Source organism: Astyanax mexicanus, chromosome 18, assembly GCF_023375975.1.
Source record: "Astyanax mexicanus isolate ESR-SI-001 chromosome 18, AstMex3_surface, whole genome shotgun sequence".
Lineage (NCBI taxonomy): Eukaryota > Metazoa > Chordata > Actinopteri > Characiformes > Acestrorhamphidae > Astyanax > Astyanax mexicanus.
The window spans coordinates 310,001-327,521 of record NC_064425.1 but is presented as its reverse complement, the minus strand read 5'-3'; the positions used below and the strand labels follow the sequence as shown (position 1 = coordinate 327,521).

The following is a 17,521-nucleotide window of genomic DNA, read 5'->3' as shown; positions in this document are numbered from 1 at the left end:
TACTGGTGACTCAGGCTTAACAGTTGAGCAACCGCTGGAGAGTTTAAGTGTTTCCTGGGTGGCAAGTTGATAAAGAAGTGTTTTAAAAGAGGAGAGAGTGATATAACGTGCAGGTTGTAGATAAACACAGCAGTGCTAATATTACACATTATAGCACGAACCCTTTGAGTGTATTATTGTGATATATTTATACCACAGATCCATTATCACTGTTTATTGTGTTTATTGAAAGATTTCAAAGAGTTAAAGAGGAGGAGAAAATAGGATCTGATTGGTTATAAAATCTCCACCAGTTAAAATAGTTCCATAGCTGCTCTGTTTGTTTGTAGCTGTGCTGTTTGGTTTGTAAGCGCTGCATGGTTGCTAGGTTACCTGTATGTGACGGAGTAATACATGTAGAGCTTCGGTTAGTTACAGTGCATTACCGGCTGATAACGGCACTCACAGCCAATCACATTGCAGGGTCGGAAGTAACTGTGGTATAATCAAAAATATAACAACGACTTTAGTAGATGAAGTGCTTCTTTTTTTATATCTACTACTCACTACCAATTTACGCGGCCAATTACTCAACCCACTCACTCAGACTCCCCCTATCACTATTGATGCCCCAGCACACCAGGATGGTGAAGACTAACTAGCACACGCCTCCTCCGACACATGTGAAGTCAGACTCCGCCTCTTTTTCAGCTAATGCTGATGCTTTAGCATTGCCGAGTAGCATCACAGCGCTAACGCTCGGAGGAAAGCGCAGCGACTCTGTTCTGATACATCAGCTCACAGATGCAGCCTTGTGCTGATCCACATCACCCTAGGAGTGATGAGGGGAAAGAAGAGCACCATCTACTGTACTGTACCCACCCAGAGAGAGCAAGATCAACTGTGCTCTCTCAGGGCTCTGGCAGCTGATGGCAAGCTGCATGACCGGGAAACTGTTTTCGGAAAATGAAGCAGGTAAACCCAGGAATAAAGGAAAATAAATAAATAAATAAATACTCCACTCCTCACGCAGGGATCGAACCCGAGTCGTCAGGATCGTAAGTCCACTATACTACTCCTGATCCGGCTAGAGAACTGACTAACAACTGAGAAAAACACACCTTATAATGAGATAAAGAGCTGGAGAACGAGTGGAAAAACGAGAACGGGCAGAAACTAAAGTCACGCCAAAGCGACAGAGAGAGAGACGGGGGAGGAAAGTAAACAAAAGTTCACAACAACAGAGACAAAAGAAACATTTTATTTTTTATTTTTTCATTATAGTTCAAACAACCTCCAGGTCGCCTACTGCCGAACTATGGCATAGTGTTTTTGAGTCGCCACAAAAAAAAAAGGTCACACTAATAAACACACACACACACCCACACACACACACACACACACACACACCCACACACACCCACACACCCACACACACACACACACCCACACACACCCACACACCCACAGCTCTGTGTTTCTCGGCGAGTCTCTGGGACTGAAGTCAGTAAAGTGGCGGGTGTTGGTGGCGGGTGGCAGTGGCATATTTCAAATCATTTATTGTTCCTCCTATACAACACTGCAATACTACACTTCCTTCTGCTTGCAAAATAAGAGAGCACTTAAAAATGATGAGTTTCTTTAATTTTACCAAATTGAAAACCTCTGGAATATAATCAAGAGGAAGATGGATGATCACAAACCATCAAACCACCAAACTGAACTGCTTGAATTTTTACACCAGGAGTAAAGCAGCATAAATTATCCAAAAGCAGTGTGTAAGACTGGTGGAGGAGAACATGATGCCAAGATGCATCAAAATTGTTAATAGGTTTAGATGTTTTTGTTTTTGTCGGAAAATGTTCTGTATGCTGTGTTCTCTTGATCTTGATGCAAATGAATTGTGCAACTTCTGTTATGTATGAAAATTTGTTTATTTAAAAAAAAAGTTTATTTTAAAAAGCGATAACATGCCAAGATGCATGAAAACTATGAAAAAACTGTAAAAATCAGGGTTATTATAGCAAATATTGATTTCTGAAGTCCTAAAACTACTTTATTAATATGAACTTGTTTTCTTTGCATTATTTGAGATCTGAAAACCCATTTTCTGTAAATAAATGCTCTAAATGAGAATATTTTTATTTGGAATTTGGGAGAAATGTTGTCTGTAGTTTATAGAATAAAACAACGATGTTCATTTTACTCAAACATAAACCTATAAATAGCAAAATCCTATTTTTTTTTACCTACTATAAACAGTCAACCACAAAGCACAGGTAGAAATTTATGTTCTGCATCTGAACCACAGGAGCTCTAATGGCCTGAACACACTGCAGCAAATCACTGACATGGTAGAGCTGCTTTAAGCAGGAGTCCAACGTCTGATTTACCCCTCAGCTCAACAAATTCCTTACTGAACCTGCAGAACCGGGTTATTTAGCACCCTGTACAGCAGAGACCGCTCTCTCCTCCATCTTAACCCGACCCACCGTCTGCCAAACACACATATCTCCACTAATCCCGGCTACACTCAGCACCGCCGTGCAGCACCGAGACCCTCTCACAGATATAAACTCTCCATCCATCCAGAGCTCAGAGAAATCAGAAGCACATGTGAGACAATCTCTTTATCTCAGAGCACAGAGACGCAGATACACACCGTATAATCACTGCATACAGTACAGGCCAAAAGTTTGGACACACCTTCTTCTCTTTTTCAGTGCGTTTTCTTTATTTTCATGACTGATATTTACATTGCAGATTCTCACTGAAGCATCAAAACTATGAATGAACTCATGTGGAGTTTTATGTACTTAATAAAAAATGAGCTGAACCTCCACAGTCACCGGACCTGAACCCAATCCAGATGGTTTGGGGTGAGCTGGAGCACAGAGTGAAGAAGACAAAGGAGCAACAAGTGCTAATAAACACCTCTGGGAACTCCTTCCTTCCTTCAAGACTGTTGGAAATCTTTTCATTTCAGGTGGCCACCTCTTTTAGAGAAGCTCATTGAGAGAATGATGCCAAGAGTGTGCAAAGCAGTAATCAGAGCAAAGGGGGCTATTTTGAAGAAACTAGAATATAAAACATGTTTTTATTTTTAGTTATTTCACCTTTTTTTTTGTTAAGTAAATAAAACTCCACATGTGTTCATTCATAGTTTTGATGCTTCAGTGAGAATCTACAATGGAAATAATCATGAAAATAAAGAAAACGCACTGAAAGAGAAGAAGGTGTGTCCAAACTTTTGGCCTGTACTGATATGGTACCATATTTCAGGGTATAATATCAATAATCACCATATTCAAAAATGTTGGAGATACCAAACTATATTCTACAGTATCCGATTTTCACAAGTATTTACACTATATTTTACTATTTTATGCAACTATTCACTCAATTACCTGATTTCTTCTGTAATCATACTGAAAATACTCTGTATATGTTGATCAGTATTAAGACTCAGCTTAAAGCCAGCAGGTATTGATTAGGATATGATGAAGATGAGAGTAAAAGTACTCAATCAATATAAGCCGATCAGTAAGTGTAAAGATACAGAGTGAATTATATAAAGTGATAGAGAGACAGTGTTGAGAGAAATATCTTAACTGGGATTTTTAAAATAATAATATTTAACTAAACTAATGTGATATCTTCCACATACACAACACAGTTGCTTCTGCAGTATAGAAAAATATTAAATACGATCCATGCAAGAATAAGATGAAATGAAAGCATTTGGACAGTAAAGTAATCATTTGAATAAAAAATATTCTGTATATTTTTAAAGTTAAACAGGATTTTTTTACTGTGTATATTTAAGAGTATTGTTTTACTCTCCAGCTAATTAATGAGAACTGAGATCTGTATTAAAGGCTTTGAGTGAACAGAAGAAGATTAAACAATAGATCAGGACTGTTAAATACCCAGATTAAATGATTTAAAAGTCATTAAATCAGATTATACAGTATGTGTTATTCCAAAAAGAGTAAGAATGTAATCCTGATTTGCTGTTTGAGACATTTTAGAAATATAGGGGAGAGCAATTACACGTATCACAGATTTATTATGGTGTGTGTGAAGACTAAAATAATAAAATATCAATATTTTATTTGTTAATAAATGCAGTTGAAAATATCATCATGCAAAGTGGTAAATACCAGCAAATAACAGCAAAAAATACATATATTTTATTTGTTCTTATTTTTAATTTACAATGTGCCTATGTATAATACCAGAAGATTAAATAATCAACAGAAACACATTAATATCAAATACAAGTTTAATATTTAATAACTTTCCTTAGAAATGAAAATGGCTGAAATAGCAAAAAAGATGCAGAGCTTTCAGACCTCAAATAATGCAAAGAAAACAAGTTCATATTCATAAAGTTTTAAGAGTTCAGAAATAATCAATATTTGGTGGAATAACCCTGGTTGGTTTTTAATCACAGTTTTTATCATGCATCTTGGCATCATGTTCTCCTCCACCAGTCTTACACACTGCTTTTGGATAACTTTATGCTGCTTTACTCCTGGTGCAAAAATTCAAGCAGTTCAGTTTGGTGGTTTGATGGTTTGTGATCATCCATCTTCCTCTTGATTATATTACAGAGGTTTTCAATTTGGTAAAATCAAAGAAATTCATCATTTTAGGTGCTCCATGAGCTGTGTGTGCAATATAAATACCAAAATGTATAATTGAACTGATCAGATATCAGAGACCTGTTCTTTATTATATGGTTAATGCTCTTGTCTGGCCACAGGCCAGTTAATGCCAGATTATGTGTCTAAAACTCCATCTGATCCTCTTTATCTGATTCAGAATCTGAGCTGTAAAAAACGCTCCTCCTGCCAAGACCTGACAGTAACAGAGCAGACAGATTAACCACAATCAGGATTAACCATCAGCATCAGATTAGAGATTACTCTTCACCTGCCCAGCACCACATACACCCCCCCCCCCCCCCCCCAAACACACACACACACACACTATACACACACTGCTGGGATAACACCCCCAACAACTACATCACATATAAAATATAACCCCATCAAAATATTATCAAAATAATAATAATTACGACCCCTTAACCCTCCTGTTTTATTCTGGGTCAAATTGATCTGTTTTAAGGTTTTAAAATCTAGGAATAATAGTTAAAAGTATTTTTTTAGTATAAAACTTATTTTGTTTGCCTTAATCACTGTAATCAACACAGAACATGAAAATAGCTCATCTCACATATTTGCAAAAATTAAACTAATTAACTAAAACAAAATTGCAATGTTATGTTTTAATGTTATGTAAAACTATTTTGTTTTATATGTTGATCTTACAAATGTAATAAAGTAGCGACACATAAAAATAAACATGTATTTTTCATGATAAACGAGTGAATTATTTGCACTAAAAACCCTACTACCTCACTGGACTCTATTGCACACTGTGTAATAGAGTAATTACTACCTCACTGGACTCTATTGCACACTGTGTAATAGAGTAATTACTACCTCACTGGACTCTACTGCACACTGTGTAATAGAGTAATTACTACCTCACTGGTCTTTTTTGCACACTGCATAATTTGCACACTGTCTTGTTATTTATTATTCTTTGTCTGTATGGTGTTGTATTGTCTGTCTGCACTTTTGTACTGTTGCACTATTGTTCTGTCTACACTGTGTTTATGTGCACCATGGTCCTTGGAGGAACGTTGTTTCGTTTCACTGTGTACTCTGTATATAGCTGAAATGACAATAAAAACCACTTTGACTTTGACTTATCCTAACTGAAGCATTACCTGTTAGAGGAACAGCATTTCAAATATTAATATAATAATTAGTAATGGAGTTAGTAATTAAATATTCATATTGCTTATTATGATTTTTTTGGTTTTAGACTTTTTAGTCTTTTGGATAATTAAACATGCACCGAATCAAACTGACCTGATTAAACTCACTTACACCATTACTGTTCCTGATAAATTAGCATAACAGGAGGATTAAAGCATAACTGTACATCTTAAATGAAGATTACAGTCCTGTTTTCATGATAAAGATGTATATTGTACCAATTCATAACAGTCATAAGAAAATCTGTGGTTAAGAAAATGTGTTAAAATTTTTTTTAATTAAATTAAATAAAAAAAAAGGTTTTGCAAAGTGATGCAGATCAGTTATGTTCATAAGAAGTACTGAATGCTCCAACTCTTCTGTCACAATTCAGTGCCATAAATGAACCCTTCTTAAATTACCCGTGATTCTACCAATGAGGTGTGGAGCTACTTTGAGCTGAATAACGGTGTAAAAAGTGCAGAAAGTACTGTATCTCAGAAAGCTGCAGGAGAGCGGAGGAGAGCTATTCAACAAAGATAAGAACTTTTAATAAATCACGTTTTAATAAACATACACCCAAAGACCATTTCACACCAGAACCTGAATTCTCCTTTAAGAAATATAACTGCAGCTAAAGTGACTAAAGTCAGAGCTCTGCTCTGTGTTTTAGGGAAAGAGCAGGTAGAGTAAAACGTGCTGGATACAGAACAGAACAGACGGTATTACTGTACACTGAGGTCTATAATAGCAAATTAAACGTCTATTAAACAGTGTCAGGTGTGATTAATATGGTGATCTCTTTCCTGATTGGGAGATGGAAGCTCTGCAGTGTGTGTGTTAGCCTCACGCTGGGTGCAGACGGAGGAGGAGAGGGAGGTCAGATCAGGCTGAGTGAGTGAGAGGGACCGGGAGTGGTTTAGTGGGAGTGGGAGTGGATTAGTGGATGTAGTATATGCATGTTGTATAGGCATATACTAGTTAGAGGATGGTCATGTGATGTAGTGTTTATGTCTCATACAGCCCAGAGTAGGCGGGGCTTAGAGTGAAGCTGAGAGAAGGAGGTTAACAGCAGCCTCACGCATATCTGTGCTTTTTCTTTTCTTTTTTCTTTTTCTTTTTTTTTTATAATTTTATTTCTAATTTTTCCCATTTTCCCCCCAATTTAAATGGCCAATTACCCAACCCACTCATTAGGACTCACCCTATCACTAGTGATGCTCCAACACACCAGGAGGATGAAGACTAACACATGCTTCCTCTGATACATGTGAAGTCAGACACCGCTTTTTTTCGATCTGCTGCTGATGCAGCATTACCGAGTAGCATCACAGCGCTAACACTCGGAGGAAAGCGCAGCGACTCGGTTCTGATACATCAGCTCACAGATGCCCTGTGCTATAGACATCACCCTAAGAGTGATGTGGGGAGAGAGCGCCATCTACTTTACCCACCCGGAGGGAGCAGGGCTCCAATTTTGCTCCCTCTGAGCGCCGGCAGCTTGATGGTAAAGCTGTATGAGCGGGGGTTCGAACCTGCGACCTCCTGCTCATAGTGGCAGCGCTTTAGACCACTGGACCACTCGGCGCCCTCCGTATCTGTGCCTTTAAAAATAAAGTTCTAAAAACTCACAAGCTAACGCCTACAAGATGCCTCTCTGTGCACACCACCAACAAAGCAACACATGATAGTGGACAAGTTGTTTAGTGGGAGTAGTTTAGTGGGTGTTGTTTAGTTGGGTGTGGTTTAGTTGGGAGTGGTTTAGTGGACGGGTGCGTGCAGACCCTGAGAATACAGAGGGTGTGATACAGATGGCACACAAACAAATGCAGCAACTGCTTCTACTGCAACCCCCCCCCACCCCCCCCATTAAAGCTGTAGCTGTGAACGATCGATCACCATCTGTTATTGAGGAAGAGCTGCTGCAAAGAGATCGTTAACAGGGTGACAAACAGCTGAACTCAACTTCACATCCTATTAACTACCAACTACTGCATCAGAACCACAGCAACACTGAACCACAGCAACACTGATTACCAGGCAAAAGAACAAAGTACAAATTAAAATAATTCATATATAACTGTGTTCTTGCACTGTCTGTACTGCTGACATCAGTTATATCTCAATATGAACAGTAACTGGTGTTCATTATTGTTTTACTGTGTTTAACTGCACTTTAACTCCATTATACACACACACACACTAAAATACACTACTATTATACTTTATATTTTATTCTATTTTTATATGTATTATTATATCTTATGGTTTGTTAAGGTATAAAAGAACAGTACGTGTTCTACTCGCTTGCTTTATGATAAACCACACATAGACTCTTCGTTCCTTTTGTCTTTTTATGGCTTGATCCTATTGGCCCGTTCAAGCAGCCTTGTAGTGTTGAATTGTAATTAGCATATGTTCTTTTCTGTGTGTGATATGAGCTGATGTACATTGTGATCTTATGATACACTAAAGTCTGTTTTTTACTCCTCTGCTGCAGAAGCAAGAAGGGACGTCTCCTCTTTTACTGCAGGGATAAAAGACTCTGTCTGTTCCTGAATAAACTCAGATTGTAAGAACAGCAGCTCGTCTCTGTTCTCTCGAGGTTAAATCAGGGTGTGGCAGAAGAACCAGAGCAGGAGAGGAGAGGAACTGAATCAGAGAAAGAGTGAAGAGCAACCAGACAACTTTATACCCTTTCATCATTCTTCTGTTACTTCTGTTACTGTGTGTTCCTGCTGCTGGATATCATAACTTCCCTCTGAGATCAATAAAGTGTCTGTCTGTCTGTCTCTCTATCAATATATCTATCGGTCTGTCTGTCAATTTGTCTGTCTGTATATCTATTTATCTGTCTGTCTGTCTGTCCATCTGTCTCTCTATCAATATATCAATCTGTCTGTCTGTCTCTCTATCAATATATCTATCAGTCTGTATGTCAATCTGTCTGTCTTTCTGTCTGTATATCTATTTATCTGTCTGTCTGTCCATCTATCAATATATCAATCGGTCTGTCTGTCATCTGTCTGTCTTTCTCTCTATTAATATATCTATTGGTCTGTCAATCTGTCTGTCTCTCTATCAATATATCTGTCTGTCTGTCTGTCTATCTATCTATGTATCTATCTGTCTTTCTATCAATATATCTATCGTCTGTCTGTCAAACTGTCTGTCTGTATATCTATCTATCTATCTATCTATCTATCTATCTATCAATATATCAATCGGTCTGTCTGTCAATCTGTCTGTCTTTCTCTCTATCAATATATCTATCTGTCTGTCTGTCAATCTGTCTGTCTGTATATCTATTTGTCTGTCTGTCTGTCTATCTATCTATCTATCTAATGGTGAGCTAGCTGGATAGATAGATAGATAGATAGATAGATAGATAGATAGATAGATAGATAGATAGATAGATAGATAGATAGATAGATAGATAGATAGATAGATAGATAGATAGATAGATAGAGATAGATAGATAGATAGATAGAGATAGATAGAGAGATAGAGAGATATAGAGATAGATAGATAGATAGATAGATAGATAGATAGATAGATAGATAGATAGATAGAGAGATATAGAGATAGATAGATAGATAGATAGATAGATAGATAGATAGATAGATAGATAGATAGAGAGATAGATAGATAGATAGATAGATAGATAGATAGATAGATAGATAGATAGATAGATAGATAGATAGATAGATAGATAGATAGATAGATAGATAGATAGATAGATAGATAGATAGATAGATAGAGAGATAGATAGATAGATAGATAGATAGATAGATAGATAGATAGATAGATAGATAGAGAGATAGATAGATAGATAGATAGATAGATAGATAGATAGATAGATAGATAGATAGATAGATAGATAGATAGATAGATAGATAGATAGATAGATAGATAGATAGATAGATAGATAGATAGATAGATAGATAGATAGATAGATAGTTTAGTTTAAAAATTCAGTTTAGTAATGTTGTGTGAGCAGACTGTTGTTGTAAGTATTTCACTGCAGGTTATAGTGTGTGTATTATTATATACTGTATGTGACAAATAAAACCAGAAACTGAAACTAAATTGAAATGGAAATTGAGCTAAATAAAACCCATACCTTTCAGATGATTTAAATAAGAATAAAGAACACACCTGTAGAACACTCTGCTGTTTTATATTTTAGATAATGTATTTTAATATTATAATCATAAAACCTGATTAACTCCTAAGATTTAAACTCCAGTTAGCTGCCTGCCTAAATTAAATCTCATATATATATAAATACTGACCCACGCTTCAGTAAGAGCTTCAGCTCATCAGTCCTCTGTCTGTAGGATCTTCACAGCTCCGTCTGATTATCTGTCTGGTTTTATTAGAAGACGACACATGGACAGTCCCCGATCGATGAGGATTGTCACTGTTATAAACAGGTCTATATAGTGACGAGCAGGACACAGCTTACAGGACATATTAAGCAATTATGTGTCTGTGATTAGGTATTGATTATTGCCCCTCCCTGCGCTCCGTCCACAAACCAGACCAGCTAACGCCAACTGTGATCTGATCCACAGAGCCAGAGGAGAATATATTCTAAACACATTTACCTACAGCCATATATATACAAAATGTATACAATCAGAAAAAAAATGTTTTTAGATTCAGTCAGTTAATGTTAAGCAATACTGTGGACATTTCTACATGACTTTCTTAAGAAAAATATATATCACACAATTTAAATCAATAGGATAACAAAAGAACTCCCTTAAAGAGATTTTGTATTGGATTCAACATGTAGAGAAGATAAATAAAAGAGTAAAACAGGTTTAAAACATGTGATATTTTTATTACATCATTTACAACCTTATAGAGCTCAGAACAGAATGTAGTAACGTGACAACAAATAAGAAATATAATATTCAATCAAAATTCTGTGGGTTTTAAACTAGAACAAAATAGAATCTGAATTAACGGGACTGAATATATATATATATATATCGTCGCTGTCCAATGAAAAAGAAGTATCTCCATTTTTGTCAATTTTTAGTTTACAGCATAATTTGAACAGATAAACTGTCCCTGTTCTTGATGAACGGACCAATAGAAACTCTTCAAAATCACCTGAAATAAACTCTTTTTACATTGGCTTGGAGGTCTAGAAGGTTTTTTTTTCTCTCTCCTGTAAAGTTGCTATTTTGGAGATACTTGTTTTTCATTGGACAGCGACAATATACTGTATATTATTTACATTATTATATTAGATATTATTTATTCCACCTGCAGTTTTCAGTCCTGTTATTTCAGATTCTATTCTTGACATCTGTTTTATTCTTGATTTATTTGGTCTAGTATTTATGCAGTAAGTCTATTTGTATGTGAACCAAAACAAACGCACTAAGCTGATCTCAGCCTTGTTCCTAATGAACTCTGAAGTGGTTTATTTGTGGAGGGAATGTGATCCGACCTAGATCTGAGATATTTACCAGCTGTACTTTAAACAGCTAATTAGACAGGCCTATTACAAATACCATCTCTGCTGCTGATGCATTTTAATATGTACAGAAATATAGACTAGCCCAGAACACAGGACATTTTTTCTGTATTTACCATAAAATCCAGGCTACTGAGCGCACCTGAATGTAAGCTGCACCCACATATACAGGCTGCACATGACTAAAAGCCGCAGTTGTCCACATAATATAACATGATATATTTACACAGAAAGATTACAGAAACTCTTATGTTTATATTCTGCTAAACCGAGCGATTGCATGCAGAAACGCACTGTGTGTGATGTGCAGTGTGTACAGCGTGTCAGTTTAATCATACTGTATGAGCATATGAACCAATCAAATTAAACGAACCAAGCAAATGATTTTATTTATTTCATCCAAGCCTTGTACTCAGCTCAGAGCGCCACTTTAAAAGTATGATTCACTCTGATGTTCAGTATCTGTAAATACTCTGTAGTCCTGAAGAGCCCTGAATTAATCTATACACTTATCTATCATGAGATAAGCTCGTTCGAAAAAAATTACGGCTTTTAGCCCTGAAATTACAGTACTTCCACCAGACAGGTCTGATCCATTTTGGTGCAACTGGATTTTTTCATGTGTGAAAACAAACCAAACCAAGGGGAGAGTTTAGAGAAGTAGACAACTGATTCCAATCAGAGCAAACAGTAATCTACAGGTCTCTATTGCGCTCCACCTGGTTCTCACCCACCTGGACAACAAAGACTGCTATGTTCGAATGCTGTTCATCGACTTCAGTTCAGCATTCAACACCATCATCCCTCAGCATCTGATAGGAAAACTGAGCTTGCTGGGCCTGAACTCCTCCCTCTGCAACTGGGTTTTAGACTTCCTGACTGAGAGACCACAATCAGTCAGGATTGGAAACAACACCTCCAGCACCACCATACTGAGCACCGGCGCCCCCCAGGGCTGTGTGCTCAGCCCACTGCTGTTCACTCTGCTGACTCATGACTGTACTGCAAAGTACAGCTCAAACCACATCATCAAGTTCGCTGGTGACACAACTGTAGTTGGCCTCATCAGCAAGAACGACGAGTCAGCATACAGAGAGGAGGTGCAGTGGCTGACGGACTGGTGCAGAACCAACAACCTATCTCTAAACGTGGATAAAACCAAGGAGATGGTTGTTGACTTCAGGAGAGCTCCAGGTGTCCACCACCCGCTGAACATCAACGGCTCTGCTGTGGAAATTGTGGATAACACCAAGTTCCTCGGTGTTCACATTGCAGAGAACCTCACCTGGTCCCTCAACACCAGCTCCATAACCAAGAAAGCCCAGCAGCGCCTCTACTTCCTGCGGAGACTGAGGAAAGCACATCTCCCACCCCCCATCCTCACCATGTTCTACAGAGGGACTGTAGAAAGCATCCTGAGCACCTGCAATACCGTCTGGTTTGGGAATTGCAACACCTCAGACCGCAAGACCCTACAGCGGATAGTGTGGACAGCTGAGAAAATCATCGGAGTCTCTCTTCCCTCCATCACCGAGATCTACACCACACGCTGCATCCGAAAAGCCACCAGCATTGTGGACGACCCCACCCATCCCTCACACGGACTCTTCGCTCTGATGCCGTCCGGCAGAAGATACAGGAGCATCCGAGCCTCCACTACTAGACTCTGCAACAGCTTCATCCACCAGGCAGTCAGACTTCTCAACGCACAGAGACAGAACTGAACCCCCACCCCACCCACCACTCACCCAACACACTCACACAAAACTAAACTGTACACCCCCCCCCCCCTTTACACAAAACTAAACTGTACACCCCCCCTTTACACAAAACTAAACTGTACACCCCCCCCCTTTACACTCACAAGAACTGAACTTCACCCACACACACACCCAGTCAGCACACAGAGGCTGACATGACTTTATTTGCTGCACTCTTAAAAACTATAAACTCTACCTCAGTAACTGCTGTGATTATATATGTTCTATATGTTACAGTATGTCACACATCTCTGCACCTTATCCCCACTATACACTTTATTATACCGTATCAGTACTGCACTGTCCTGTCTTTAAATTGTCTCGTCCTTTGTATTTATTGTATTTATTGTTATTTAGTGTTATAATTTTATAAATTTATGATGCACTGTCGTCACTCCTGCACTTTATGTTGTCTATTGCTTGTTGTTCTATGTTGCACCATGGTTCCGGAGGAACGTAATTTCACTAAAATGTGTACCTGTACTCAGATGTAATGACAATAAAAGCCTCTCTCTCTCTCTCTCTCTCTAGTTTAATCATTTGTTCACTTTATATTTATGTGAGGGAATCTTAAAAATTCTGTTTCTAATGTTTCTCTGATTTTTTATGGGGTCCATTTTATTAACCCAGGTGATTCTATTCTATTCTATTCTATTCTATTCTATTCTATTCTATTAGATTAGATTAGATTAGATATAATTCTCCTACCTGGTCCAGGGACGGGTCTGTTGGGTTCTGGATATCAGCAGCGAGGACAGCAGCATGATCTGGATCCGGACAGCAGGACAGACAGAACCGACACTGAAGCAGCTGAATCACTGAACACTGAGCCTGATTCCACACTGCGTTATATGAACACAGACCTGGAGTGTGTGTTTATACACAGGTAGATCACACAGCGTCCGAAAACAACCAGGGAGAAAAAGAGAGAGAAAAGAAAGAGAGTGAGATAACTAAAATCCTAAAATTCACTTTGTTCTCATCTCCCATTATATATCTACTAGAGATTATATCTGTACAGTATCATTTATTTTACTTTAATCCTGAATATATGGAGATATTTTGCACTAAACAGGGGAGAGGGAGTGATCTGAGACAGGGCTTCACAGAGCAGCACTAAAACAAATATTTACTCCACAAATATTTACATATATAGTGTATATGCTGTTTTATATATTTGCTCATTAAATCACTAAGAACACCTGAACTGAGTCCAGAAAACCTTTCAGGTACTGGAAAGAGTCCACAGATTATTTTCTGGGAAGTTAGAGCTGTAGCAGAACCTGCAGCTGCTGAGCTAGTGCATAAACCTGATGGTGGAGGTGAAGGTGGAGGTGTATGTGAAAGTGGAGGTGAAGGTGGAGGTGGTGGTGGTATAGGTGAAGTTGAAGGTGGAGTTGGAGGTGGAGTTGGTGGGGGTGGTGGTAAAGGTGGTGATGGAGGTGAAGTGGGAGATGGAGGTGAAGGTGTAGGTGAAAGTGGTGGAGCTAAAGGTGGTGAAGTTGGAGGGGGTGAAGGTGGAGGTGTATGTGGAGTTTGTGGTGAAGGTGGAGGTGTATGTGAACTTTCACATACACCTCCACCTCCAACTCTACTTCCACCTCCACCACAAACTCCATGGTGGTGGAGGTGTAGGTGGTGGTTGAGTTGGAGGTGGTGAAGGTGGAGGTGAAGGTGGAGTTTGTGGTGGAGTTGGAAGTAGAGGTGAAGGTGGAGGTGGTAAAGTTGGAGATGAAGTTAGAGGTAAAGTTGAAGGTGGTGGAGGAGGTGGTGAAGGTAAAGGTGGAGGTGAAGTTGGAGGTAAAGTTGGAGGTGAAGGTGGAGGTGAAGTTGGAGGTGAAGTTGGAGGTAAAGTTGGAGGTAAAGTTGAAGGTGGTGGAGGAGGTGGTGAAGGTAAAGGTGGAGGTGAAGTTGGAGGTAAAGTTGGAGGTGAAGTTGGAGGTGAAGTTGGAGGTAAAGTTGGAGGTAAAGTTGGAGGTGGTGAAGGTAAAGGTGGAGGTGGAGGTAAAGTTGGAGGTGAAGTTGGAGGTAAAGTTGGAGGTAAAGTTGGAGGTGGTGAAGGTAAAAGTGGAGGTGAAGTTGGAGGTAAAGTTGGAGGTAAAGTTGGAGGTGGTGAAGGTAAAGGTGGAGGTGGAGGTAAAGTTGGAGGTAAAGTTGGAGGTAAACGTTGGAGGTAAACGTTGGAGGTGGTGAAGGTAAAAGTGGAGGTGAAGTTGGAGGTAAAGTTGGAGGTAAAGTTGGAGGTGGTGAAGGTAAAGGTGGAGGTGGAGGTAAAGTTGGAGGTAAAGTTGGAGGTAAAGTTGGAGGTGGTGGTGGAGGTAAAGTTGGAGGTAAACGTTGGAGGTGGTGGTGGAGGTAAAGTTGGAGGTAAAGTTGGAGGTGAAGTTGGAGGTAAAGTTGGAGGTGGTGGTGGAGGTAAAGTTGGAGGTAAACGTTGGAGGTGGTGGTGGAGGTAAAGTTGGAGGTGGTGAAGGTAAAGGTGGAGGTGGAGGTAAAGTTGGAGGTGAAGTTGGAGGTAAAGTTGGAGGTGGTGGTGGAGGTAAAGTTGGAGGTAAAGTTGGAGGTGGTGAAGGTAAAGGTGGAGGTGGAGGTAAAGTTGGAGGTGAAGTTGGAGGTAAAGTTGGAGGTAAAGTTGGAGGTGGTGAAGGTAAAGGTGGAGGTGAAGTTGGAGGTAAAGTTGGAGGTAAAGTTGGAGGTGGTGAAGGTAAAGGTGGAGGTAAAGTTGGAGGTGAAGTTGGAGGTAAAGTTGGAGGTGGTGGTGGAGGTAAAGTTGGAGGTGAAGTTTGAGGTGGTGAAGGTAAAGGTGGAGGTAAAGTTGGAGGTGAAGTTGGAGGTAAAGTTGGAGGTGGTGAAGGTAAAGGTGGAGGTGGAGGTAAAGTTGGAGGTGAAGTTGGAGGTGAAGTTGGAGGTGGTGAAGGTAAAGTTGGAGGTGGAGGTAAAGTTGGAGGTGAAGTTGGAGGTAAAGTTGGAGGTAAAGTTGGAGGTGGTGAAGGTAAAGGTGGAGGTGAAGTTGGAGGTAAAGTTGGAGGTAAAGTTGGAGGTAAAGTTGGAGGTGAAGTTGGAGGTGGTGAAGGTAAAGTTGGAGGTGGAGGTAAAGTTGGAGGTGAAGTTGGAGGTAAAGTTGGAGGTAAAGTTGGAGGTGGTGAAGGTAAAGGTGGAGGTGAAGTTGGAGGTAAAGTTGGAGGTAAAGTTGGAGGTGGTGAAGGTAAAGGTGGAGGTAAAGTTGGAGGTGAAGTTGGAGGTAAAGTTGGAGGTGGTGGTGGAGGTAAAGTTGGAGGTGAAGTTTGAGGTGGTGAAGGTAAAGGTGGAGGTAAAGTTGGAGGTGAAGTTGGAGGTAAAGTTGGAGGTGGTGAAGGTAAAGGTGGAGGTGGAGGTAAAGTTGGAGGTGAAGTTGGAGGTGGTGAAGGTAAAGGTGGAGGTGGAGGTAAAGTTGGAGGTGAAGTTGGAGGTAAAGTTGGAGGGGGTGAAGGTAAAGGTGGAGGTAAAGTTGGAGGTGAAGTTGGAGGTGGAGGTGAAGTTGGAGGTGAAGTTGGAGGTGAAGTTGGAGGTGGTGAAGGTAAAGGTGGAGGTGGAGGTAAAGTTGGAGGTGAAGTTGGAGGTGGTGAAGGTAAAGGTGGAGGTGGAGGTAAAGTTGGAGGTAAAGTTGGAGGTAAAGTTGGAGGTAAAGTTGGAGGTAAAGTTGGAGGTGGTGGTGGAGGTAAAGTTGGAGGTAAACGTTGGAGGTGGTGGTGGAGGTAAAGTTGGAGGTAAAGTTGGAGGTGGTGAAGGTAAAGGTGGAGGTAAAGTTGGAGGTGAAGTTGGAGGTAAAGTTGGAGGTGGTGGTGGAGGTAAAGTTGGAGGTAAAGTTGGAGGTGGTGAAGGTAAAGGTGGAGGTAAAGTTGGAGGTAGAGTTGGAGGTGAAGTTGGAGGTGGTGAAGGTAAAGGTGGAGGTAAAGTTGGAGGTAAAGTTGGAGGTGGTGAAGGTAAAGGTGGAGGTGAAGTTGGAGGTAAAGTTGGAGGTAAAGTTGGAGGTAAAGTTGGAGGTAAAGTTGGAGGTGGTGAAGGTAAAGGTGGAGGTAAAGTTGGAGGTGAAGTTGGAGGTGGTGAAGGTAAAGGTGGAGGTAAAGTTGGAGGTAAAGTTGGAGGTGGTGAAGGTAAAGGTGGAGGTGGAGGTAAAGTTGGAGGTGAAGTTGGAGGTGGTGAAGGTAAAGGTGGAGGTAAAGTTGGAGGTGAAGTTGGAGGTGGTGAAGGCAAAGGTGGAGGTAAAGTTGGAGGTAAAGTTGGAGGTGGTGAAGGTAAAGGTGGAGGTAAAGTTGGAGGTGAAGTTGGAGGTGGTGAAGGTAAAGGTGGAGGTAAAGTTGGAGGTGAAGTTGGAGGTAAAGTTGGAGGTAAAGTTGGAGGGGGTGAAGGTAAAGGTGGAGGTGGAGGAAAAGTTGGACGTAAAGTTGGAGGTGGAGGTAAAGTTGGAGGTGAAG

At 39.9% G+C, this 17,521-nt stretch overlaps 1 protein-coding gene across 4 annotated transcripts in view; it reads right to left on the bottom strand.

The window, feature by feature from the left end:
• Positions 1–17,521, bottom strand: part of brip1 (BRCA1 interacting helicase 1) — a 133,281-nt gene that overhangs the window by 28,822 nt on the left and 86,938 nt on the right. For all 4 annotated transcript variants that reach the window (XM_049467187.1, XM_049467188.1, XM_049467189.1 and 1 more), the window contains exon 25: positions 13,776–13,930. In XM_049467187.1, coding sequence (XP_049323144.1) covers positions 13,776–13,930 — 155 coding nt within the window. The remainder of the gene's footprint in view (positions 1–13,775; positions 13,931–17,521) is intronic.